General features: G+C 42.9%; 1 protein-coding gene across 3 annotated transcripts in view; it reads right to left on the bottom strand.

The window, feature by feature from the left end:
- Positions 1-27,177, bottom strand: part of ecpas (Ecm29 proteasome adaptor and scaffold) — a 37,759-nt gene extending 10,582 nt beyond the window's left edge. For 2 of the 3 annotated variants that reach the window (XR_013789913.1, XM_079499916.1), the window contains exons 1-35: positions 27,038-27,177; positions 26,186-26,316; positions 24,163-24,279; positions 23,391-23,509; positions 22,478-22,627; positions 20,301-20,472; positions 19,702-19,841; positions 18,954-19,032; positions 18,712-18,831; positions 18,380-18,465; positions 18,178-18,253; positions 18,006-18,055; positions 17,833-17,899; positions 17,501-17,623; positions 17,206-17,309; positions 16,307-16,430; positions 15,939-16,019; positions 15,500-15,719; positions 13,548-13,639; positions 11,224-11,358; positions 10,958-11,102; positions 10,094-10,266; positions 9,442-9,543; positions 7,878-8,001; positions 7,106-7,257; positions 6,823-6,877; positions 6,596-6,710; positions 5,920-5,988; positions 5,215-5,332; positions 4,352-4,519; positions 2,839-2,918; positions 2,557-2,662; positions 1,964-2,011; positions 1,343-1,461; positions 651-801 (exon numbers count right to left, since the gene is read on the bottom strand). Coding sequence is in view for 2 of the 3 variants with exons in the window: in XM_079499916.1 (XP_079356042.1) it covers positions 651-801; positions 1,343-1,461; positions 1,964-2,011; positions 2,557-2,662; positions 2,839-2,918; positions 4,352-4,519; positions 5,215-5,332; positions 5,920-5,988; positions 6,596-6,710; positions 6,823-6,877; positions 7,106-7,257; positions 7,878-8,001; positions 9,442-9,543; positions 10,094-10,266; positions 10,958-11,102; positions 11,224-11,358; positions 13,548-13,639; positions 15,500-15,719; positions 15,939-16,019; positions 16,307-16,430; positions 17,206-17,309; positions 17,501-17,623; positions 17,833-17,899; positions 18,006-18,055; positions 18,178-18,253; positions 18,380-18,465; positions 18,712-18,831; positions 18,954-19,032; positions 19,702-19,841; positions 20,301-20,472; positions 22,478-22,627; positions 23,391-23,509; positions 24,163-24,279; positions 26,186-26,316; positions 27,038-27,059 (3,933 nt within the window). In the remaining variant the exon portion in view is untranslated. Of the gene's footprint in view, positions 1-650; positions 802-1,342; positions 1,462-1,963; positions 2,012-2,556; positions 2,663-2,838; positions 2,919-4,351; positions 4,520-5,214; positions 5,333-5,919; positions 5,989-6,595; positions 6,711-6,822; positions 6,878-7,105; positions 7,258-7,877; positions 8,002-9,441; positions 9,544-10,093; positions 10,267-10,957; positions 11,103-11,223; positions 11,359-13,547; positions 13,640-15,499; positions 15,720-15,938; positions 16,020-16,306; positions 16,431-17,205; positions 17,310-17,500; positions 17,624-17,832; positions 17,900-18,005; positions 18,056-18,177; positions 18,254-18,379; positions 18,466-18,711; positions 18,832-18,953; positions 19,033-19,701; positions 19,842-20,300; positions 20,473-22,477; positions 22,628-23,390; positions 23,510-24,162; positions 24,280-26,185; positions 26,317-26,908; positions 27,011-27,037 lie in introns of those variants that run through there. The other variant, XM_079499917.1, reaches the window with a different exon arrangement.
- Between the last annotated feature and the right edge of the window lie 255 nt (positions 27,178-27,432).

Here is a 27,432-nt window from a genome sequence, read left to right as displayed (position 1 = left end):
ATCGTTTTGGGGCCATACAGCCATCAGAAACACAAAACACAAACAACAGAGCAATACAACTTCATACAACACATAATGTAACATGTATGTTGGCCAACATGTTATCTACATCTAAAACGTTTTATCATACAGAGCATTTACAAAAATAACTATTAGGTTGTTATGTGTGAGTGGAGAAAATGTGCTCCAAAGTGCTACAGTATACTTGAGTGGACAAATTATCTCTTAGATCAGTGGTTCTCAAACGTTTTAGCCCGTGACCCAGAAGAGAGTTTTGATGTCTCCCCGTGGCCGTGGGACCCAAACTAGTGAAAAAAGCAGTTCACAACACGTTGCTTTGCGCCGCGTTGTGAGCTTGTAGATCTTCTATTTTCCCTACTACTTCAATTGTTTTCTAATTTATGGAATTTCGTTGATTTATTTCTTCATGAAATTACTGGAAAGAATAATTGAATTTGTTTTTAATTCTTGAAAGAAATATTTGTTCTAATGGAGGGGGGAATGTCGTTTGAAAATGTTATGAAAAATATTTGTAAAAACAAAATATAGGAAACAAAAAGGGGACAAATGTGTCCGCGACCCACAGATGGGTTTTGGGAAGCAGTGTCTTGGATGACATGACTTCAGTTCAGCCACCATCTCAGGTTTACCTTCTCCTGCTCCGTAGCTCGCAGACTGAGGTAGTTGAGGACCTGGGGCTCCAGGGTGCTGAGGGCCTCCAGCAGGGCTGGGATCAGCCGAGGGGTGTGAGGTTTCAGCCTGGCACCAGCCGTCTTACTCACCTTCACCAGGGTCTGAATGCTGAGGGAGAGACAATGTTTCAGATGGATCCCCCATTAGCCATGGCTTCCTGGGGTCCAGGCAATATAATACATTCAGCAATACAAAATAATTATTCAGCCGTTTTAGCAAGTTGTCTTAGCTATCAGTCTAATGTTAAACAATTAAACATAGCATACTTTGGTCACTGCATTTTGTGTACAGTGTTTCCCCTAGCCAGAAGCCGGCAGTGTAGGGGGAGCTTTCACGCATGCACACTTGTGCGAGTGAAATTACTATAGAACTATAGAAATGAATAGTTTTATCAGTCAAAGATTGTACCAAATAAAACATGACACACTTTGGTCACTGAATAAAAGACAAAATGTCAGAGTCCACACAATTCCTTTTAAGAGTCCACACAATTCTTTGCGTACTTGGTCACTCATTGTAGGACCACAAATGCAACAAAAACTAATAATTAAAGTGAGACAGTCAGAGAGTGAGACAGATTCCAGGAAACGGAGAGGAAGATGGAGAGAGATGGGTTCTGGCCATCAAGCTAAATGGAAAGGGAAGCTACCTGAGTGCGCGGACCTCCGGAACGTTGCTGACAATGCCTTTGTCCAGCAGGGTTGGTAACATCACTGCAACAGTTCTCTGGGCTGCAGCACCCGTGGACTCACACATACGAGTACACACCTGGAACAGACAGAGAAAGTATAGTTAGTAGACATACTGTAACACTCCGGATGGGCAACACATGCACTTTTCTTTTTTCTTTTTTTTTTAAATTGCACTTTTTTTTTTAATCCCACGTTATTCCAACCAGTTCCTTTACACCTCCGCCAGGCGAGCCCCGGCTGACCAGGGGGAGGCCCTTTCGCCAACCTCACCCAGGGTATGGGCACTGATGACGCGGAGGAGAGAACACGCCCCCAGCGGGAATCGAACAGGGACCTTTTTCTGTGTGGTGACAGTGCTACCGACTGCGCCACCATGCACACAATTATATCAATGCATTGACGCACATATATTTTGAGGATTTTGTATAATCAACTAAATCGATTAGTCTGATTAAACACTTAAGTCCAGACAGACAGAGACACAGACAGACAGAGACACAGACAGACAGACAGACAGACAGACAGACAGACAGACAGACAGACAGACAGACAGACAGACAAAACAAACGCAGCCTTACCTTACTGAGTGTCTTCAGTGCTATGTCTGCAGCCTTCCGCACAGACTCCTGAAATACAGCCACACAACATGGTCAGAATGAACCTGAAAACATCATGCAGCCTTCCTCACAAGCCTCCACCGGGTTTCAACCGGTTTGGTTCTTTTTTTCCCGCCCCGAGTGTTCCCGTTGAAAATGAATTGGTTCAGAACCCTAAAAGAAACCAGGAACCAGAAAAATGGCCACTGGTTCCAAGAATCTAGAACGGACCAGTTCTAGAACCAAAGTTATTTTGGTAGAAAAGGGGCCACAGACTCCTGAAATACAGCCACACAACACAACCTGAAAACATCAGCAGAGCACTATAAACTACAGACACATATATATGATAAATATACCAACTCGAATCTGAATTTTTCATAATTTATTCATTAAAGAGCGAGCATCATGGGAAAGATTCCGCTACACCCAAATGTGTGACAGCGTCTACTCTACAGTAACATCTATTCATCTATAGTAACGTCTGTGTGTGGGGAATACAAACCTTGATGTCATCTAGTACTCTGAACAGGTCAGTGTGTGTGTGTGTGTCTGTGTGGGGAAGGAATACAGACCTTGATGTCATCCAGTACTCTGAACAGCGTCTCCCACATCTCCCCCAAGTGGTCGACGATGTCGTCAGCCTGACGGCCACGGATCAGGTCGTTTAGGGCCAAGCAGCTGGAGGGAAGAATGTGACAATTAGACGTTTTTGACAATTATTCATTATTTCAGCGGACAACACAATGGTATTATATTATGCAGAGTTTAATTATTTTGTCCTGCATTCAGGTGAGGAGAACGCTTTGGCAAAAGATTGATGAAGACTGATGTACTGCAGCGATTGTACTGCCTACCTGGATTCTCGTACTCTCCAGGTGTTACTGGTCAGGTTAGAGATGACGTCCTGCAGAATCTCCTTCAGGTACTTATCCACCTGAAAACACGTCAGCACAAACATGATGTACTACCCACAATCCACCTGAAAACACTTCAGCACAAACATGATGTACCCACAAACCACCTGAGACACGTCAGCACAAACATGGACCCACAATTCAATTCTTTATGTAAGAGTATCATTATGTAAGGGAACACTGTATCGTCCATGAGTGTGTGCAGTGATTTGACCCTCAGTGGTTCAAGGTTGTACTTTATTAGTGTGGTTGCCCTAGAGGGCAACCAGACTATAGTACTTGTAACACTTTATTTATTCACCTGGAGTAACCTTTATTTTGAAATGCTACTCCTCCCACAGTTTTGACTGTACGCACTTGAGCCATATCTCAAATTGACCGGCTTCATCGGGAAGGATGTGCTTGTATTTTTTTAAGAGAAATGTTGTATAGTTTAATTGATATGAATTTATTAGTGAATAGAATTTCCCCATTGACATGAATGGGAAAATGCGATTTTTCGCATTTTCTCACATTCAAGTATTTTTTCCTCAGAGACTGTAAGCACTATAGTTACAAAACTTGGAGGGTAGGTTCATAATAATTACTAAAATTAATCAACTTATAATGTTATCGGTCGGCCTCATGGTGGCGCTATAACAGCCCACTTTACGTTTTGGCTTATAACTCTTGAACCGTAGGTCGTAAAATCAAAATGATTTTTTCCCTGGATTCCTTGGGTCATGACGCATCTCCCCATATAGGCCACGCCCATTTGCGTCATGATAGATTTTCCGCCATTTTGAATTTTCTCCAAAACACCCTTTTTGCTTTTCCTCCTACATATTTTGTCCAAATCTCACAAAAATCGGTACACATGATCTCCGGACCTTTCCGATGAAAACTCGAACGGCGGAATTCTGCGTATCGTGCGTATCGTTCGGCCGTAATCGTCGTCCGAAGTTAGTAGGAGGAGCCTACTTTACAAAAAACGCCAAAAATCACGAACGGAATGTCCAATCCATCCCAAATTTGAATCACTTGTCACGGGTGGTTCAATCAACCAAAAGCCAAAAGCAATTCCAATTTCATCCATAGGGGGCGCCGCAAATGCGAGAAATGTAACAGTTTGTCGCAAAAACATGATTTTTGGGTGTTAAATCCCCTCCGAATTACTTACGCATGATCGCAGGGGTGACGCGACATTGTAATTGGCTGGCAATATCAGTGGGAGGGGCATATGTAAGCCACTGCAGCAACCACACTTTGCAATTTTTTAAAATTGCGACCTTTCTAGTTGTTACATCTTGTGTACAGGTACATAAGAGTAAAACCTATTTTTGTTTTTAATTAATGCAACAGCATAGATTACGTTCCATTTGTGCACTCTAAGAGTTATAGATGTCCTTTAAATATAAAAAAAAAGGTTTGAGAAGCACCGAGTGTGTACTATATCTCCATGGGCTCCTCCTACCAAGGTCTTGTCCTTGACCAGTGCGTCCCAGATGCTGGTCATGGCCTGGCGGATGGCGAGGTTGGGGTCAAACTGGTAGCGGTAGAGGCGGGGGATGAGCTGGGGGAGGTAGGGAGTCAGCTGTTCTCCAGCCTTCGCAGCTATGATGTGGAACCCAAACGCTGCTCCCTGGAAAACACAGGAGGAGGACAGCAGGTGAGTCATGTTGAAAGAACAGCTATGAGTACAGCCCCCAAAAAACCCATATCCTATACAAATTCAAATAGTTTGGGCCTGTTTTTAGGGAAATGTGTGTCATACATGTCCAGCGAAAATCTAAATGAGCACATGAACCTAGTAGCAAACTGATTGGTCTGGTCCCCTACTTCACCGTTTCCCAAACAGTGGGTCGGGACACATTTGTGGGTCCTGGACACATTGTTTCCTACATTTTGTTTTTTTATCATTTTAAAACATTTTCAAAAAGCATTCCTAAATTTTTCATGATTTAACAACAAGATTAAATAATTTCATGAAGAATCAAAGAAAATTAAGAAATTCCACAAATTAGAAAACAAATGTTTAAAAATAAGTGAAAATAGCCAATCTACACATGGCACGTGCTATTTTCACTAGTTTGGGTCCTGGGCAAACGTCTCGTTTCCCTTTTGGGTCTTGAGCTAAAAAGTTTGAGAACCACTGCTCTACTTCACTCCTATAGACCGACAGAAGTTGAAATTGTAAGTCCATGTTTCGTTCGGGTCATGAGTGTTAAAAGCACTACCATTCCTTGCTTCGTTGACGTTTAGATTGATACACGCAATAGTGATGGAGTACATCATACTGATATTCACGTGATGAATAGGTTAAACCGTTAATGGTACCTTGCGGGAGTTCCACATGGCATGGTGATTGGCCAAGTTCATGAACTTGTAGACCAGATCTGGTTGGTTGAGGTCGCTGGCCAATGAGCAAAGCTCCTTGTATGTGGACAAGCCTTGCCTGCCATGAACCATGAGAGACAAAAAATATACAAAGACGATCAACAATCATGAGATGTACTTACAGTATTATAACAAAAGCCAATCTCCCAATGAACATATTGACCCGGCATCCATTTTGCTCTAACGTTACTAATGCAAGTATGTAGGCCTGTAACAATTATTACATAATCGTCTAATCAGAATTATTTGAGATAATCACAAATGATTGTCATAATCGTTTCCACGTTGAAAAAAAACTTAAATAGCAGACCTACACGGTTACGAGTTATGAACACTTTGTAAGCTTGTAGATCAGCTATTTCCGCTATTATTTTACCTTTTTTTAGTATAAACATAATGAATAAGTCAGTAATTTCTTTGTATATGTATCATTTGTTGATCAGGAAAACATAAATGTATTCCTTATTCACATGTGTTCCAAATCCAATGTTCAATGCCAAAAACACAATTAAATCGCACATTTGTGTATGACACGAGATGAATATGGTCAATTAATGCGTGGGTTCTTAAAAACTCCCTTGGTGTAAATAAATGTGCTATGCACATTATCTGGAATGGGAAGATGACTGGTGGGAAATGACTGACCCGTCTGGTGCTTTCCCCAAAGCTTCCCCTTGGAACACCTCGGTGTCGCCTGACACACCATGCTTCACTCTGTTTGGAAACAAACCAACATTTGACTTCACATCATTCCTCACCCGTTTATAGAGTTGCTACTACAAATCAGAGCCATACCAATGACACAATTTTGGGTTGGATGCTGATCCCGAATTTGAAAAGTCGTAGACCACCGACTACTGATGTTTCGACCGATATTTGACATGAAGACGATCCACAGCGGATCGAAACCTTGTCAACTTAGTACCAATAAAGAAGTCTTTCTACCTCTTTAAGGTGACTCCTTTTAAGCCCAGCACCCACAGTTGATGTGCGTATACGGTAGATCTGCCATTTTTGTGATGCTAAATATTATTAACCCTACTCCGCCAGATGGTGACAGTAGAGAGTACACAGGTTCCCTGTTCCCTCGCCCTGTTGAGGAACCCGTGAACTCAATGCTGCACCATCTGGCGGAGTCAGGTTAAAAACTTAAAATATTATATTAACTAGCACAAATCTTCTGGGGTTCCCTAACATTTTCAGATGGGGGTCCACGGCCAAATGCACATCAATTTGGGGGTCCTTGACATGAAACAGTTTGAGAACCACTGCATTAGAGTGTCTACAACAAACAGCCACAATCCTCTGTCCCCTCCATCACCTCTTGCCAGTCATGAGTGTTTCCACCAGGGTGGACACCAGTTCCTGCTGGTCCCCTTCTCCTCCCATCTCATAGACCAGACCCAGGCCTTTAGACGCCACATCCTGACTCAATTCTGAACCAGAGGAGGGCCAGAAAGAAGGTGGTTTAAAGTTCGTTTCTACACATTTCATGGATGCAAATAATGGCAGGAATGTAGTCGATTTCAGATTGGATCGTCATCTCACCATCGGGGTCCGAGAGATTGGAGATGAACGCTGTCTGAATGTCCTTTAGGCTGGACTGGAAAAGAGGAAAGAGTGAATAAAAGCATGATGAAAAACCAAATAAGCCCCAACCTCTACCTCTAAAAGAGAGTACACTTCCACCCACTATTAAAATCACAGCAGCAATTTATTGGCGATTGAAAAATCTTGTTAAGTGTGAGAACTACTGATTTAGAAGGCAATTGTAGAATCGGCCTCAGGTCTTAAATGGGTTCTTCTGAGCCCCTGCCCTCCAGCTGGGTACCTTGATCTGCTTGTGATGGCTGAGCTTCTTGACCAGAGAGAGCAGCCAGATGCAGGCTGCCTGTCGGACGTGTGGGTTCTGACTGGGGATGTACTTGGACAGAATGGAGCCGAGGACCCACGGTATCACGTCGTTGTTGTTCACATCCAACACTGCAGACAAGAGAAAGAGCATTCCTGAAACAACAAACACTGTTCCGCTGCCAAAGGCGTCTGGCGTTTTGTTTTAAAAGACAAAGTTACTATCCTTTTTCATCAGGGCTGGTATTGCAGACCAAAAATCGATCAATCCCCCCAGGGATCTATGGTCCCTTCCTTCCACTCCCCCTCTACGCCAAATCTCTTAGGTGAAAATAGTCTACAAGCTCACAATGCGATGCTGCAGATGAATTATTATCGTGAGCTTTTTAGATGAGCTATTTTCACAGAATATTTTGCCCATTATGACATGCAGAACAGAGACGCTAGGGTTCAAGTGGCCAAAAGACAAAGGCTTACATTGGCCACCTGAATGTATGTTTCTAAAGTGTGTGGCTGTAAGACAAATGGACAATATTCTTTTTCTAAGATATTTTTGGGCTTTTTTTGCATTTATTGATAGATCACAGTAGGTAGACAGGAAACGGGGAGATAGATGGGGGAAAGACACAAGGCAAAGTTCGTCTGGATCGGGATTTGAACCCATGCTGGATTACTAGCCAAGGTGCCTGGACCGCTAAGCCGGCCCAGGCCTATGGCCAATATTCTAAATGCTTGTGTAAGACAGTGGTTACTTTGTGGTGGGCTGTACTGCTCCTCAGTGCAGGTCCACGGATCCCTGGCGGCTCCAGAGCGGCTTCCTATGGCACCACTGGTGATGGCCTCTCCTACTGTGAACTGCAGCTCTACCTGCTTGGCCTGAGAGAGAGAGAGAGAGAGAGAGAGAGAGAGAGAGAGAGAGAGAGGACAACAAGAAGTAGAGATGGGAGTTGTGAAATGTGAATGTTTGTTAGTGGCAAACTGGCTGTTTGTTAGTGGCAAACTGGCTGTAGTATCAAGTAGTATGTCATCAATGATCTATCTTTTTTCCTCTATGTGTTAAGCATATGCAGTAGTTGTATCTGAATTGTAACCTTCTTCTGAGGGGTGTGTGTGTGTGTGTGTGTGTGTGTGTGTGTGTCTGTGTGTGTGTGTGTGTGTGTGTGTAAGAACAATGTCTGGCTGTAATAAACACAAGCTAGTCCCTGTCTAGAAGGCACACAATAAAGAATGGACCCTTCGCTAAACCCCAACCCAAAAGCGATTGTTTAATGCTTAGGCTGATAGCAGGTGTATGCATTATGGAGACAGTCAGTAACTTCCAAGTTCCACACACCAGAAAATGTGTTTGTCTATAAATTAACTAACTTAACTTAGCGAAGGTTATATTGAGGCCAAGTCTATGAAGACTTGGCCCGGACAAGTGTAATATGGGTGTAAACAAAAACAAGATCACTTCCTTTGAGATAATGCCACAGCCATAAGCCGATTATCTTCCCAAATGATCCTGTAGTGTGAGAGATTCTAGGATGCAATCTTAAACCTCCCAATCTGCTCACGTTGAAATGAGCAGATCCACAAGCTCACAACGCGCCGCAGAGGTGATGCGTTGTGAGCTCTTGGATCTGCTCATTTCAACGCACGTTGAGCAGCGAAGGAGACTCACGCATTTACCTCGATCAAACAAAGTAAATATAGTTATTAAAATAGCTCATGCTGTGCTCCCTCGTGCCCACCCGCCTCAAATAGACAAATAGATAGAACTTAGGCCTTAGGAATTTAGGCCTGAAAAATGTTCGCTCTGAAAGAATATATATTCAAAGATTTGTGCAGCATTTTCACGATTTTTCAAAAATAGCAGACCTACAAGTTGTAGATCTGCTATTTTTCAATAGCTAAAGTATAACATAATGCTTAGTTAAAACACCAAAAGGGGTTCCCGCCCAGAATGGGTTAATGCAGTTAGAGCTGCTTGGAGCGGGTGAGAGCGACGTGAATACATTGTTTTGCAGCGCACTCGCACGTCGCTGATTTTTATATAAGCTCACGCGCAAACTGCTTGCACACTCACCCAGCCCAGCTGTAGTTTGTTGACTATTGCGTGCGACAATTACAGAATTACGTTGGGGCCCAGAGGCATTTGGGGGGCACCCGCTGACATCAAATTATGCTGCTGTACACGGACTGCATGTCCGTTTGTTTTTTTTCAAACTCCAGCAGTACTGTTGGCCCAGCTCTCCACGCAGCAACACTTAGCAGGATTGTTACTTGTAGCATGCCGTTGTCCAGTCAGTCAATGAGTTGAATACTGTCCTGTACCTCCACAGAGTCCATGAGTCCCTGCAGTAGCTTCTTTTGATGGGGAAAGTCCACATCTCCCACCGGGAGGTATCCTAAGGTCTGGATGGATCGCTCTTTCATCTGCACACACACACAGACAGACAGACACAAACAGTACGTTTGAATTAGTGTTGATTTTGTCGACTTAAACTATGACGAAAAATGTTCGTCGACTACCTTTTTCACTGAGGAAAACTGAATAAAAACTAAATAAGAACAATCTACAAATAAAAATTAGACTAAAATGTTAAGGAGTGACTAATGAAGACAGAACCAAAAGACAAGTCATTTTATGCTTCATTGATTACATGCTGAAAATTGCCGATTGCATTGTGAGCTTGTAGATCGGTGATTTTCAGCATGCAACCAAGTCTAAAATCATCAGTCTATTTAAAAGACTGTCTATTTAAAAGACTATGACTAAAAATCAACACTAGTTCAAATAGGGACAAATGGTACAGTGATGGTGACTGACTTAATTTTTTTGTATTGAGCGAAAACGAAATGACAATGACTTTCCCCGTGTTTTGATATTATACTTCCAAAATACATGTAATATACTGTATTTACGGTGTATAGAATCAAAGTAGACATTTCCTGCATGGTTCTCTGCGTGTCCCCGGGCGGTTACCTTGGTGCTCTCCTTTCCAGAGGGGATGCGAGCCAGGAGGTTGTCCACCACGGCCAGCTTGGTGAAGCCCTCCCCCTCTGAGGGGACCAACAGGGGCCCGTTGCGTCCGATTTCCCCCAGCGCTGTGCACGCTGCTACGGCCAGTAACGCACTACTGCTATCCAGAAAGGAACCTGGAGACAGACACACGCCTTTATGACTTGAAACAAAGACAATTAGTCAATTACAATTTATCTAGTTTATTGAGGGGCGCTGGCCATTCCAATGCACAGCTTTGTGTGTTGGTGTGTGTGTGTGTATGAGCCGTGTTTGTTTGTTTATTTTCACTTACAAGATATTTAAAAATGTTACATAAGTCAATAAAAACATGTGAAGGAGAAAGCCTAAAAACCCTCCAGGGAATGTGATGATTTGTTTGGTTGAGCGCCGAATGTGATGTATGATGAATCAAGAGTGCCCCTACTGTCACACGAGTGTGATTGTTTTATTTAAAATCAGCTAAATTCTATTTGAAATCATGGAAATTTGAAGTAGCAAACACACTAACACAACTGCCTCATTCATGACAAAATCACCATTCCTAAGGATGTCCCAATCATGTTTTTTGGCTCCTGATCAGATTCCGATCTTTTGATTTTGAGTATCTGCCAATATCGATTTTTCCCGATCAGATATTTATATTTTTATAGAACACTTATGCCATATCACAATAGTACAATATCCAAAATCATAGACACTAACCAGTCTAATATCATGATATGGATATAATATGGATACTAGGGATGTCCCGATCACGTTTTCTTTTGTTGCTCCCGATCTGTTTCCCATCATTTGAAAACGGATCGGGACAACCCTAGTTATTACCGATCGTCTTGGTGGCCATGGCGACAAGCTCGTCGTCCTCCTGGGGTGGGGTATTCATCTCTTGATCTGCAGCTTTCTTCTTACTCATGTACCTGCCCACCATGTAGCCCAGCGCCATGATGGACCCATGCTGAGTCTCAGGGCTCTAAAAGGTTCAATGAAACACACAAAAGATGAATATTTTTTTTACCATACATGCTTCCCTAACACCATTTCTGTTTGTGAAGAGATCTGTACAAGAGGGCTTTGCATGCGTTACAACATACATGGTTGTCTTTAGTGATCTTGACCAGGTTGTGCACGGCCGTCTGCAGTTCATTCCCAGACATGGTGGAAACGACCACAGCATACAGTTGGGCCGCCAACTCCCTCAAGTCCTCCTTGTTTGTGTTCATCAGACTCTGTAAAGGTAAGCAACATTCAGCATTAACCGTAACCCACTTTGGCCGGCTTTAGACTGCAGTCACATAAAGTCAAATCCGATTCAAATCCGATTTTTTCTCAAATCCGATCTTTTGGCCCGGTCATTCACACTACCGTTTGCAAGTGACCAGATCCGATCTGTGCATTCAGACTGATTTTAACAACTCAACGCAAAGCCGCCCTGCATCGACATATCTGCTTTGGTTACCAACAACAATCTAACAAAAAAGTTAGGAGCACACAGTAGGGAGGTGCTGACCACGGGAGACAAACTTTAAAATAGAAAGGAGAGGTCGCACAGCTCGTAGTCCCGATGCCAATTTTTTTTTTTATTATACAATAGGCTACATTGAGAAACAAGTATAACTGCCGTAGCAGACAACACGCAGCACTCCAGGTTAAAACAAAATCCTTCTAGGTTCAAGGCTCGAGATATAAGTTGAGGTGAAGAAAATGCCAGCACTCATTGTATGTCCTTTGCATGATTTTATTTACCTCTGACGAGAGTCATTATACAATACATTAAAAATTATTTTTGGCATCGGGACTACGAGCTCACCTTTCTATTTTAACCAACAACTATCTGACATTGCAGATAGGACCGCGTGTAGCCGTTCTCCTCATATATCCTCATAAACGGCCTTGTTTCTGTACATTTAGAGAAGTTTAGAATATTGTACGGAATAACGGAGGCATCCTCCAGTAGTGACATGACAGCCAGGATCGAGGAGTGCATTGTCATTTCACATCCTACCCGGTTTGCATTTAACCGCACCCCCCCTTCGGAATTCCAAAAACTTCTTCATATCGCGTCAAATAAGAACTGTGTTCCAAAAATAAACAAATGATCACAGCGGTTTGACTCAAATGGATATAAAGAATCAACTGAAAACTCTAATGTTACTGCCGCCGAATTATTAACATTTTCGCTAGAAAGAGACTGTATCAAATATGAGTGACTGACTGTTGTAACGATACAGAGACACCTCCCCAACATATAGTTTTGACAGTTTATTTATTTTTGGACCACAATGCTTATATGAGACGATTTAAAATGTAACTTTTTCGACCCTGGACCAAGGGATGAGCGAGTGACGTCAGGACTTTGGTACAGATTTCCACGTCTGTCCGCTCCGCTGTAGTGCTTACATAATGAAGTGACATTATTCCTATAAAACAAACGTGTGTTTCAATATTGTTTTCCTCTCTTTTCTGTCCTCTCGCATGTTTTCTTTTGCTCTCGTTTGGTTGTTTTTCTCTCTCTCTTGTTTGTTTACTTAAATAAGAATACTCGCGCTCTGTAATGACGTCATGTTAGTAGCGCTCGGGTCGCGCTGCGGGTAACGTTTGGACAGCTTGATATGTGACTCAGGTCACTACATGTGGTCGTTGCATTCAGACTGAGACAGATCTCCTCAGATCGGATTTAAATCGGATTTGAAACCACCTCTGGATGTGACTCAAGTCATATTTGAAAAAAAATCGGATTCCATGTGACCCGTCTGCATTTAGACTTATTTAAGCAAATCGGATGTCTATCTTGAAGTGACATAGATCTGATTCAGGCTAGATTTGGCTGCCAGTGTAAAGCAGGCCTTTGAGAAGCACTAGCTCCGAACGCCAATGACTTCTAGCTCTATATTCTTGTTAAAGGGAGTGAATCATCTGTGTCGGCTTCTTCATATAAAAATAAAGAAATGAAGGTTAAATATTTCAGAAAATATAAAGCATGTGAAACTTCAGATGATAAACTGTGATCTATGATGTCAGTTTATGACATGACTCGAAATATGGACAAGGTTTCATCAGGGCTGCAAGGTTTCACTTGTAAAAAAAGAGCACTGTTGAATTACTTGTAATGGCACTCTCCCTTCCGTTCACTCTCTTACTATCCTCCTCCCTCTCTGTCTGTCTTATTCAATCTCTTAATATATCTTGCTCTCTTTCGGTCTGTTTCTCTAGCTCTCTCACACATTTTATACATTTACACTAAGTTGTAGCCTCAAATTTATTTCACAAAATGGACGGACAACATACAGTAGCAGACTGCAGTCACAGAAGTGTTCCAGGGTTCTCCAATAAATACCACTTTGAGGTGGAAAATGCATGTTTTTCAAAGAAACCTGAACTGAGCTTAAGTGAGATACAGTGAGCAACAAATACTCACTTTAATCCAGTCAATTTTCTCAACAAATCTTGGAGCCAGCTTCTCCGGGCAGCCAGACACCACCTCTAGAAGACAGTACATAACTGGGACTCCTGTTGAAAGATCATAAGCAAAGTTCACAGAATAAAACTCTCTTTTCAGTAAACATACTTGTAACATGTTACATATGAATGTACCGACTAATGCCAGCTGCATTTCAGACCAACATTGTAAGCCACTGCCCACTGTATTCATCTTGTATGGATAGAATAACTAACAGCTGCTACGTCTCCTAAAATAATATATAAAAAACTAGAAAAAGTGCCCCTTGGGGCACAGGTCTCCACCAGGATAATAGCATTTGTGATGTTTGGACAAAATGTGTCGGATATGAAAAATCTTACAGACCTGTGTTGAACACATGACTATAGTGTATACGGCCTCATGGTGGCGCTATAACAGGCAGATGCGAAAAATGCAGGGCAAAGGTTTTTCCATGGCCTCTTAGCCTCTAGGGAGTGCACATACAAAGTTGTACACAGATCGGGCAGTTATTCAGTATTTAAGTCAGACGTCATTTTGTAGTGCTACGTTACGTCCGGGTCCAAGTGGCACCAGCTCCCGTCCGCATCTCATTGTAAATAGAATATCTAAACGCGTGAATCTTTTTACAATGACGTTATTTTTCAGAAAGGAAGCCATTGAGGGTTAAAATGGGTCTTAATGCTTCCAACTCGAGTAGAATTATTAATGTTTTGTACAATTTGTCCATGACAAAAAAAATATAAGATATGGAGACAATAAAGACTATTATTATCATTATTATTGAAGGTGGTAACAGTCCATTTGCTCAGTAAAATATTTCGGGGGCATATTTAGAATGTTTGCAGGCTTGAGTATGTTGAATCTAGTTTGCATTAATGAGGATTTAGTTGACACAATGGAATAAAATGGCGATAGTATTCCGTGTGGGGCAGAAAGCCTGTCAGCCAGATTTGGGAGAGCAGCGCTGCTTTGTTGTTGCGAGGAAAGCGGTAAAATGAGACTTTCGTGGTTGTTTTCGTCTCAGATTTAGTCCGACGGAGTGTCACAGTATAACTCTATGGGGACACAAAAGCGACACAAAAGTAGGACCCGGAAGTATCTCAGGAGGCGGAGCTGATCGTCACAGCTAAAATACTGAATAGGTAAAAACAGGAATTGGCCTGTTATAGCACCACCATGAGGCTGATTTGAAAATGTGTCATTGCCTAATGGGAATGTGTGTGCATAATTGCACGGAAATCGCATGCTGTATTATGATTCGAGGCAATTTGTTCAAAACGGACCAATCCTGTAAACTTTGTAAGGCAATCTTAGCCAATCGAGATGGAATATGGGGAAGGGGACAGATCAGTGTTGATCACATGACTATGGAGATAGTGTATACCGAATTGCATGATGTATGGATAAAATGTATAAGAGTAAGAAATGTGTTTTGGGAAAATTTTGGGCAGAGGTTCGGACAGACGGACGGACACACACACACGGACGCAATTCCGACAAGAGCATTAGTCTGATATGCAGAAACAACGGTCGGACTACCGCTCAAACATGCGCTGCTCCCGTGCTTGCGGTTATGGTTAGGTTAGGGATAGAGATAGGTTGTCGGTCTAATGACCGTCGGACAAAAACACGTGTCGTAACTTAGTACTGCACCACACACACACACACACACACACACACACACACACACACACACACACACACACACACACACACACACACACACACACACACACACACACACACACACACACACACACACACACACACACACACACACACACACACACACACACACACACACACACACACACACACACACACACACACACACACACACACACAGACGGAGTGCAAAACATACTCTCTCCCCATGCCGTCGGCCTGGTGGAGACAATAAACGGAATAAAAGATGGATTTCCTTTTACCTCCTATGGCAGACAGTAGCTGCTGCAGCAGGTCAATGTAGACGTGCACAGGGTTGGCCTCGCCGCCCTTTGACCCGAGGGTCATCTGGGTTTCGGAGGTCAGCAGTGTGTGGACGTAGCGGCCGATGGCGGGCGCGTCGTCCTGCATGTCCACCAGGTTTTTGGACATGGGTGTGGCACCGGCACTGTAGGCCAGACACATCCTCAGGTAGAGCATGATCTGTGGAACGGCCAGAGGAGAAGAGGTGGAGTAAGGGGAAGATGACAGCATATCAACGTATGCATTTTGCAGATACTCTTACACAGAGCATCTTACAATGTGAGAGATCGGATCAGTGCTATAGGGGCGAGAGGGTCTCTGAAGAGAATATATTGAGAGTTTAACTAAGCAACTTAGTAAGTAAGCAAGTACAGTAATAGATCAATGTATGTTCCTTACCTCTCCAAATGCAGATGGGTTGAAGGGAAGAGTGGAGGTTCCAACAATGTACTTGGCTGGCGTTTTCATCCTCTGAACTGCCTGATAATGAGAAGATCAAACGAGAGAGATGATATGGGAATATCTTTGAAGAAATAGTGGAGACAACTCTTAACCAGGGGTGAAATATAGATGAACATACTGTATGACAAAAGACAGTGTCTTAGGAATAAGGCTGATGCCCGATTTATACTTGGTTGCGCAGCACTGAAACTGGCAGATCTACAAACTCACAAAGTGTTGCAGCGCGGTGCGAGCTTGTAGATGGGATATTTTCTGTGCGTGTCACCCATGCATAACTAAGTATAAATTAGGCTTAAGTTCCTGACCTTCTCCTGGATGTAGGCCACCATCTCAGTGAAGGAAGGCATTGGTCTGGAACCCTCCTTCTCCGTGCTCTTCTTGTGGACAGCCCTAAGTACCTTTTGGGCCTCCGCAGACACCTCCTCTTTCCTGGAAGGCAGAGCACAAGTACTGCTCATCTCCATTGAGCCCTGCGACCAGATTCTACAAAATGTCTTCTAAATCATGACAGTTTTCTGAATCATGCCGGGGGTTTCTGTGGCCAAATTCATAGTTTGAGAACCTCAAACTATGAATTTGGCCACAGAAACCCCCATCTCAAAATATTTTCTTCCAGGGACACCCCAGAAGCAATGATTTGAGTTAAAAACACAGTGCCATTTAGCAAAAAATTTCTATTGCGTTTTATATAATTAAAAAGGACCCAAAGACATGTCCACATGTCCGAGGTGTGAGCTTGCCACCATTGGTGTGTGAATGTGGGAAGTGAGGACGCTGGCGTCGCCTGTTCGCCGCTTCACCTCCCAAAGTATGAATGAATGAACCATTGTATAGCGATTTGAGCACTTGGAAAAGCGCTATAAAAATGCAATTAATTAATACTGTTGCTGACCAATGAGCGCGAGCATTAAGCAAAGGTGCCAACAAGCATGTCAAACAAGGTCAACCACGGTTGCTGCATAGTTTTTACCAATTTGACCAAATAATATGGGAGGCACGGGGAGAACCAGCAGGCATTCATGGTGATGCCCTAGGTTAGATAACAAGGAAGAGAAAGAACATCCACACACTAGTTCTAGAGCCCCATGAGACTTACTTTATTTAGAGGCAACAAATTGCAACGTTTCGACCTACTAGGTCTTCATCGGGCATAATTTTTATACAATATTACGGGTATTAGTATAAGAATACGCTTGGTACTTACGGGTCTCCGGCAGCCAATAGCAGCAGGTATCTAGAGGACACATGATCAGGTGCAAACACTGTGCTGGCAAACTTCATCGCCACCTGACGGACCTGCACTTCGGGCTGACATAGACATGACACATTATCACCACACAATACATAGACAGAATATGTTGATTAATGAGCATTGTCCCTGTCAAATAAATAAATAAAATAAATAAATATCATCCTAATACGTGAGGGGGCATGTTTTTTCAATCACGTTTTTTTTTTTTTTTTTAACCGCTGGGCCTCCATCAGTGAGGTTTACCTACCTTCCCTATGTATGCAGCCACCAGGGCCTCCATCAGAGTGAGCAGTGCCCCCTGGAGGTTGGCATATGCTCCTACCATCATAGACAGAGCTTCCTGGATGGCCAGACGAACATCCGACTCCTCCTGCAGACGTTCATTAGGAAACACCAATGTCAGACACCCACTTGACCTTTGACCTTACTCAACACATATCCCAACACAAAAAGGATCACATCATAACAAGAGGGTGTTCAATGATTGTGATTGTACCGAGATTAAGATGTGTGCCGATTATATTGTGTTGCAGTTCCAAGATGAAAGCCTGATTCTCAAGACAAGCATCTTTAACCCACCTTGCACATGGACTCAAAGAATTGCTGGACTAATGCTATATCCTTTGTGAAGAGCTGGGGCATGCGGCTACGTGAGAGGGAGCAGAAGAATTGGCACAAATCATCAAGTCTCATCATCCCACCAGGCAGACAGACCCATTTCAAGAACAATAACATTGGTATTTCACTGATACCTTGATAGCTTCCCAACAGCAGAGTATGCGACACACAGCAACTTGGGATCCTGCAACATTGCGTTTATTTATTTATTTCAACAGTTAACAACAACATCATCATCATCTGTTATACTCTATGAAAAGATATAATTTGTTATTGTGTATTGTGGAACAGGCAGACAGCTTTTACCTCCTTGTATTCGTTAATGAGCTTGGTAAGACCATTGAGCAGCATCAAGCCTAAAGGCTTGTTGGTGTCAGGACAGCTGAAACAGAGAGGGAACAGCCAAATGTTAACCCTTCAGAATGAAATAACTACATGTAATGAAACATTGTGGAGAATGATTCCCCAGGATATTTACAGAAAACGGAAAAGGGCAACGTTTTCTTACACACTGCAGATGTGATGCACAAATTGCAGAGTGAGAGACAACAGTTTGTTGTTGGTGTTGGCTCCAAACAGACCATCATACACAACCTGAGAGGGACCCAAGGACAGTGGTTATAATTTACGTGGCAGAAAGGTAATAAGGCAGACAAAATAAATGCACACAAAACAACAATAGAAGCATTCAGAGACATTTCCGGGGAAGAAAAAGATTTGATCTCACACATTACTAGACGTTTGTCTATGCAATTGTGTCTGCGTTTGCACAAATATGCCCCTGTACGTACATGCATGCACGCACGCACACACACACACACACACACACACACAAACAACCTGTATATTGGCAGGGAAGCATTCTGCTGCTAGACGTGACCGTAGAAGATGTGGCAGGATCTTGAGTTTGACTCTGGTGCTCACTGGCTCGTGTTTCAGCTCTTGCTTCACAGTGGCACCCTGGAACATCCACACATACATACCGTACATAGATTAGTGCATTCTATAAAAAACTATATTCAAACGATATGAAAGTTATATTACCTTTGAACGAGTTGAGAACAATGAGAAGAGTTACAAACCTTAGTTTTGAGAGGAATATCTCCCAGGTAGACCTTGTACATCTTGTTGATGATTGCAGGATTGTTCCAATCAACCAGACTAGAAAATAAAAAGTACAATGGCCATGATTTCAACATACAGTAACTTTTATTTATCCATTTACACTATGACGTAATTTTTCTGAGGGCTACACAAACACCAAAATGTCTCACTAATTGTGCACCTGACCGTAGCAAACCCAGAATCATTCTCATCTTGAGAATTTTTGACAGCCACCATATTCTAATACACATCTGACTGCTTTCATAGGAGTCTCATTTGACATCATCCCTTAACCACTGTGATACAAACATCTCTTGGGGGGAAAGAAAAGCTCATCAGACTAAAAATGATACTGAACCAGGATCTCAGATCCCATGACGTTATGACAAAACTTACATAAGCAAATGTATTTTAGGATACTTATAGAGGGAATGCACGTGACTTCATTATACCCGGACGTTATGCGGGAATGCCTACTGAGTGGCAAAAACAACTTTTTGGCCTTGACAACACTTACTTACATCCAAACAGAAAGGTCATATTTGATAGCATTAAACTCACTTTATGCATGCACAATTTGCACATACCCTCTATTGAATTTGGTTCAGTGTCATCATTGTCTCACCCATCATACCCATCTATTTGTTCATTGATATACTGCCATACTGTAACTGTATGTGTCAACGAGAGGCCTGAAAGATGAGTTGATTCTTCCTCCTACTGTACCTCTGTTTGCTCTTCAGCTCCAGATCCGCAGCAGTGGCCACGGCGTGTCGAGTGTCACTGGAGGCAACCACTAAATGCACCACGGTCTCCACCTCTGGAACCTGCTCTGCCTCAATGAACTTCACAATGCCTAACTTACACTGACACACACAAACACACACACACAGTAAGAGTGAACAAATACAATAAAATAAATACATAAATAAATAAAAATACGGCGTCCAATTGTTTACATTTAGCACACAATACATTTGTAATTTCACCATAATTTTATGGTCTAAATTAAGCATAGATTAACTGAATAAAACTAAATCAACACAATAAATTACGGTGTCGCGGTTTTCCAAACGACGCCGCTTGACACCGCAGTTATGATTGCCACTCGGCAGATTCGTCTATAAGCCTACATCACATCAAAGACCACCACCTTGGCTAAACATTTTCCCGTTCCACGTCGCCTACTCATTTTCCTGACTCGTGCACGGTAAGGCTAGGCTACCTGTTCCAGCAGCTCATTTTCCTGACTCGTGTACGGTAAGGCTAGGCTACCTGTTCCAGCTGCTCATTTTCCTGACTCGTGCACGGTAAGGCTAGGCTACCTGTTCCAGCTGCTCGGCACTCCACTGGGCTTCTCCAATCACCCGTTTGGCAGCGTAGACACTCATCCCTGGGGGTGGCTGGGGGAGACCTTGGCCCGCGGTCACCACTGCACCGGCTCCTCCCTGGGGGGAGGAGGGAGCAGGGCGGGTAGGGGATTCATTCAGCACAAACCTGAGGGATTCACATTTAAAGAGGTCAGTCACAGGTAAATACACAGGTATTTATACCCGTGTATTTTTTCCGTAACCTGGACAAACTCATGTTATCATTTATATGGGGAGGTAAATCTCAGAGAATTAAGAAAGAACACCTACAAAGAACCAGACCTGATGGGGGACTTGCCCTCCCCAACTTTAAGTACTATTACTGGGCTGCTAATATATCTAAGTTGGTCAGTTGGATTCACAATCCTGATTTGGACTGGTGCCAGTTCTTGCTTGGGCACATCTCTATTGGCTCTTACTACATCCAATCTACCCATTTCCCAGAACCGCTATACCTCCAACCCTATTGTTAGGAACACCTTGAAAGTATGGTCCCAATTCCGATCCTCATTCAACCTCAAGAGAACTTTCTCCCTACAGCCCGATACGTAATAACCACCTGTTCACCCCTGCAATGTCAGACCCAATTTACTCTCTATGGTCTAGATCAGGACTCGTTAGACTGGAGGATCTTTATGTCAACGGTATTTTTGCTAACTTCAGGGAACTGGCATCCAAATTCAATCTACCTAACTCTCATTTGTTTAGATACTTCCAGATCCTTCACTTCGCCCAGTCACACAATCCTTCTTTTCCTAACATCTCCTCCAAATCTGGAACTGAATCCATCTTAGATGCCCCGTTGCAAGTAAAAGGCCTATTGTCTTATATCTATAACATTATTTCTAATTTAAGGACCACCTCTCTCAATAGAACCAAATCAGGCTGGGAAGGGGAACTGGGTGAAATCATAACGGATGAGACATGGAGTAACGCCCTCACTCAGGTAAATAGTAGTACCTCATGTGCTAGGCTAAATTTAATCCAACTTAAAGTTCTGCACCGCTCTCATTACTGCAAAGCTAAACTAGCTAGAATGTATACCAGTGTTGACGACAAGTGTGATAGATGCCACTTATCCCCAGCTAACTTAACACACATGTTCTGGTCATGCCCTCAATTAATACAATACTGGACTGCCATATTTCGATCCTTAGCAGAAATGTTTAGTATACCCTTACTTCCCTGTCCTGAAGTGGCAATCTTTGGTGTACTCCCTAACAATATTAAGTGTAACAAAAAGGTTCATAACTGTATAGCCTTCCTATCATTACTCGCTCGAAGGAGAATCCTCCTAGACTGGAAATCTTCACTCCCCCCTAAATCAGACCATTGGCTGAAAGATGCCATGTTATTCCTGAATCTCGAGAAAATTAAATACGATCTACGTTGCTCTCCAGGAGGATTCGCCTCCTCCTGGGGTCTGACAATAAGATCTCGAGAATCTGCCAAGTCTTCCGAACACCCCATAGGCCATTTGTTATGAACCATAGTGTTCCTCTCCTACTCTGCACACCAACCTCATTCCCCTCCTAACCCTTTCATCTCCTACTTTATTCCTATCTACTTCCAAAATAAACAGCAATACTGTCTATTTCTCTCTTTTTCCTACTTCTCATAAAACCTAGCTGGCTATTGCTACTATTTATTTAATAATAAAAATAAAACCAATACGGTGAAAGGAGAAGGTGTCGCGCGCGCGCACGCACGCACGCACGCGCGCGCACGCACGCACACGCACACACACACACACACACACACACACACACACACACACACACACACACACACACACACACACACACACACACACACACACACACACACACACACACACACACACACACACACACACACACACACACACACACACACACACACACACACACACACACACACTTTAAGAGCTCCCACCATTACCAAAACCTACAGACTGCAACTCTAACAACATTGCTGGATGCATCTTGATAAACATGCCATGCTCCACTGGTCTCCTCCTCCTTTATACAACCTCACTGACCTGGATGAAAGTGACAAACAGCTTGAGTAGCTTTCCCTATTGTGCTTTCGGGCATTTCATACACAAGCCCGCTCTTTGTCTAGGAAAATCAATGCGTAAATCCAGCGCATACCCATAGGGCATCAGTAGAACGTCGAGCATGAACTCAAGCAGTAGTTGCACTGTCTTTGGTCTCTCTACCAGGATGAAGGGCGAGGCATTCTTGGAGCGGTCCGCGGGGTACTTCATATGGTAGAGTGTGGGAATCAGCAGGTGCATCAAACTACAGTAAGGAAATAAATAGTTTGGAAAGGGATAACGTTAGAAAACAGCAATTCAGCAATTCAGAGGGAAATTAAGTGATTACTGGGATTTATTGAATTGAGTATGAACCCAAACAAATCAAAACAAGACAATAACATTATTATTATAAAACGAGACAAAATCTAAAAAAATAAAAAATCACACCCGTGTGAACTGAGTGGTGTAAGGTATTATATAGCCTGATCAGCTCTGACGTAATGAAATCAGCTCTGACGTAATGAAATCACACCCGGGTGAACTGGGTGACCGTAGCAACCATGCTCATTTTTTGCGCACTAACAAAACCAGTTGTAGGAGTGGTTTACACCACTCAAAAAAAAGACATGGCCTTCCTGTCTCAATCTTGGTAAGCTATGGTATGTGATTTTGGTCTTATTTGGCCAAATGGAAATAACTAACTTTGTTTTTAAAAGATTGCTATTGCATTACAGGCTTTCATGGCCAGGTGTGCTCCTGTTTTATGACATCAAGCACCAAGAGCCATGATTGGTCTACTTTTGAGGGGACATATCTACAGTGTGTGTGTGTGTGTGTGTGTGTATATATATATATATATATATATATAATAATGTACCGTATATTCAGACAAACTCTGTTCAAGGCAGCTTGGCCTACAGCCACACCACAAAATATGTCTATGGAACATATCTTGGAAATACTCATTTATAATGTAAAAGATGTCTCTCACATGTTGTGTCTGTGTGTAGTGCACATGTCCTCACCTGTCCTGCTGTGGCTGAGGCTTGCCCTCCATGGCAGTGAGCAGGGTGGGGGCAAGTTCACACTGTTTGCCAACCTCCAGACGAGGGTAACCTATCTTGATATAGATGATGGTGAAATTCTGGAAAAAAAGAAAGAGACATTCAGTCTAGAGTGGCGGGACATACTGAGCTGACCGGTTAGCAAGCAAGCTCATTATGACGTTAATATGAATGTCTAATTCTGCTATTACAAAAGTAAAAATCACACCCGTATGAAGTGAGGGTTGCCTCACCCCTTTGGCATTTATAATGTACAGTACCACTACTACCACATGATATTTACTGCTGTAAACAAACATTAAAAGCCCATAGACTTGGCTGCCACTCTATGTTTGTTAAAAGTGCTCTAAACAAACTTAAAACAAATTAAAAGGCTTATTCATAGTCAAGTTTTCGGTGAAGAGGTGGTGACCACCGAAACAGTGGTTAGTAAAAACAGAGGCCCTTATTTATCAACGCGGTGTACACCCAAAATCCGGTGTACACCCACCGCGTTGATAAATAAGGGCCAGAGAGCGGTGTTGTGTGAGCGGTGACCACCGCGGCGTGACGCGTCATGTTCACCGAAAACTGGACTATGAATAGGCCTTAAAAAGGTCCATAGACTTGGCTACCACATGACGTCATTTTAAAAGCCAGATGTTGGAGCCCCTCAAAAACATGATTATTGTAATCTAGTGCAAAACATCGGGATTTAATTGAGCTACAGTACAGTATGAAAACACGTTCTTACGGTAACAAAGGATGCAGCTGCAGGATCTTGGTACTGCACTAGCAGAGTTTCTACTGGAAGTTGAATCTTGGGTCGGCTCTTTATCCTCTTGTTCAAGTGGACCAACAACTCCATTACCTAGCAGAGAGGACATGGCACACTATTTATGCACTGGCATAAATACAAGGTGGGTGTAATATGTTTTGTAAACAAAAACAACTAGAAAGATCCTCATAGTGCAAGTGACAATATAGACTGGCCTCCTCCATGTATTATTGAAAATGGGTAGTGCCAAGCATCCAAGCCGAAGCGGCATGCGTTCACAACAGGCATCGGCCTCGCTAAGAGAAACTCGACAAGCACTCACTGACTTTAACCATCTCCAATACTTCAGCAGAAATAGGTTCCAGCTTTGAACTTGGGATGAAAGGTAATAGGTCTGCTTTTCCATAGTGCCTAGTGCTGCACGATTCTTGCTCAAATGTGAATCTCGATGCTGATCATTACTACATTAAAAATGTGGCACCTGGAGCCAACTACTGTGGCTTTAAACAGACAACATCAAAGCTAGACTTAAAACTCTCTTAAAGTCTCTCTCTTGTAGCAAAAACATAAGAGTAACTGTAAGTAAAATGAATTGGACAGCCTACTAGTGCTGCACGATGTTTGTTCAAATTTGGAAATGAATTTAGATCGCATAGGTGCCTGAATCTAGATCTCGATCTTTTTTCGATTCATCGTGCAGCAGTAATACCGTAGTTCGTAGTAACCTCGCGTCACCAGGCTTTCCACCTCGGAGGAAAGCCTGGTCTGTTACTAAATTGCTGTGTGATCCGGTCGAGAGCGGATGATATCGTTACGTCATGTTGTAGTCATCACCGAAAGCGTGACTCTTAAGGTCATTACACACTGGCGAATTAGCGACGCGAATTAAAAATTCGACACCGGAGCGAACACCGGAGCGAACAAATAAAGAGCGAAAAACGGTCGCATTTTCGCACATTCGCACATTCGCCACTGATGTGGAAGCTTGCATTGACTTCAATTGGTTTTAAAAAAAAGCTAGACTTAAAACTCTCTTAAAGTCTCTCTCTTGTAGCAAAAACATAAGAGTAACTGTAAGTAAAATGAATTGGACAGCCTACTAGTGCTGCACGATGTTTGTTCAAATTTGGAAATGAATTTAGATCGCATAGGTGCCTGAATCTAGATCTCGATCTTTTTTCGATTCATCGTGCAGCAGTAATACCGTAGTTCGTAGTAACCTCGCGTCACCAGGCTTTCCACCTCGGAGGAAAGCCTGGTCTGTTACTAAATTGCTGTGTGATCCGGTCGAGAGCGGATGATATCGTTACGTCATGTTGTAGTCATCACCGAAAGCGTGACTCTTAAGGTCATTACACACTGGCGAATTAGCGACGCGAATTAAAAATTCGACACCGGAGCGAACACCGGAGCGAACAAATAAAGAGCGAAAAACGGTCGCATTTTCGCACATTCGCACATTCGCCACTGATGTGGAAGCTTGCATTGACTTCAATTGGTTTTAAAAAAAGGCGAATTATTCGCACGAATAATTCGCGTCGCTAATTCGCCAGTGTGTAATGACCTTTAGCCTGAGCTTTTATTGGGAAGGTATTATTCTTCCGGTTTGAGGGAAAGGAAGTTCCAGTTTGAGGGTTCCGGCCTGATGACTACAAAACAATGACTACAACGATATAATCCGCTCCCGACCGGATCATAAACCTGAAAAGGAATGCTGCCCAGGCCAATACCGTAGTGACTTTATGCAAAGCGCTTTACAACGTGTGTTACATTCACCCATTCACACACAGAAGCAACCATATGCAAGCAAGGCACCAACCTGCTCATTCAGAGCAGTTTGAGGGCTCAGTGCCTTGCACTAGGACACACTTTTTGTCTGGAGGAGGAGCAGGGGATGGAACCTTCTGGTTCCCAAACGGTGGCTATGCTTCCTGAGCCACTGCCGCCTCTATGGCTGATTTAAAATCAGCTACACTGAATTCTGGTGACTCTTCCTTACTTTTTTCCGCACTCCTTCTTGTACACTGGAGAGTTTGAGGAGAACAGGGGGTAGGAACTTGGATATTATGTCTTGCAGTTGATCATCTGTCTCTGCATGGCCCAAGCGAAGGAACACACGTTCCAACTGATCTGTGAAACACAAAGAAATTGTTTTTTTATTTTTATTTTATTTAGGCCTTTCCAACAGTGTAACTCTCTCATTCGTAGTGGGTAGTAGAGTACTATTCATTATTATTAATAGTGAGAGACATATCTTGTTTTCTGTCCAAAGTGGGACAACTGCACCCATATGGCGAAGGCTCCACCTGTGTGCATTGCATGATGCAATGTATATGGAAAATATCAACCATTCTTGAGTATCTGGCCGTCTCAAGATATCCTGGTGCCTGGCTGTATCCATCATCACCCACCCAGCCCTTCTTTCATTGTTGGCAGGGCTCACCAGCAGCAGGCTAACTCACTCACAGACTATCCCCCACGCATATTCTCGCTTCTTTGCCACAGGACATAAGCTTTTAAATGGCCTCTGACAGTCTGCAAAACGAATACTTGAGCCGAACACTGCAAAGATCCACCACTAAGGTTTAGCATAGACATGTGTCAATATATTTAACTGTGATACATTAATTTTGACCATGACTGGGCAAATGACGTTAGCATGCTAGCTATAGCAGCAATAGCCCCGGTTAGCTAACTGTGGTGCCACTCCTGCTGCGCTAACCTTTTGCATGTACACGTTTTGAGTTTCTACTGTCCAAAAAGAGGCAAACCGACACAGCAGATGTACATTTAACAGACACCAACACCCATGACGTCTGTTACAGATCAATGATAGAGCAGACAAACTTACTGAGTTCATCCTGGGCAGCCATGTTTAGAGAAAGTCAAGAGCGACCCTCCCAGATTACCGATCGAGTGCCACTGCACACACACAGGCTCAGTGCGCACGCATGCGACACAGACACACACACACGTGCCATGCCACAATTGCCACTCCTCTTTACACCCAGCAATAAATATGTATATTATGTTATGTACTGTTGTTCATGATATAGTTAATACCGGTAGTGTACAATGTACATGGCATACTGTTGTACACTACTTGGGAGTTGGGAGAGCATCCTAACACCTAAGTAACCAATTGGTTGCTAATTGGTTATGCAATGTCTGTATGTAAATACATTTAATAACGATCTTATTACATACGTGCCCATTATTCTTGCCTGAATGTGCATGAATGGGCGT

Source organism: Electrona antarctica (genome assembly GCF_951216825.1).
Source record: "Electrona antarctica genome assembly, chromosome: 4".
Classification (NCBI taxonomy): domain Eukaryota; kingdom Metazoa; phylum Chordata; class Actinopteri; order Myctophiformes; family Myctophidae; genus Electrona; species Electrona antarctica.
The sequence above is the reverse complement of the archived record's forward strand: the minus strand, read 5'-3'. Positions and strand labels throughout refer to the sequence as shown.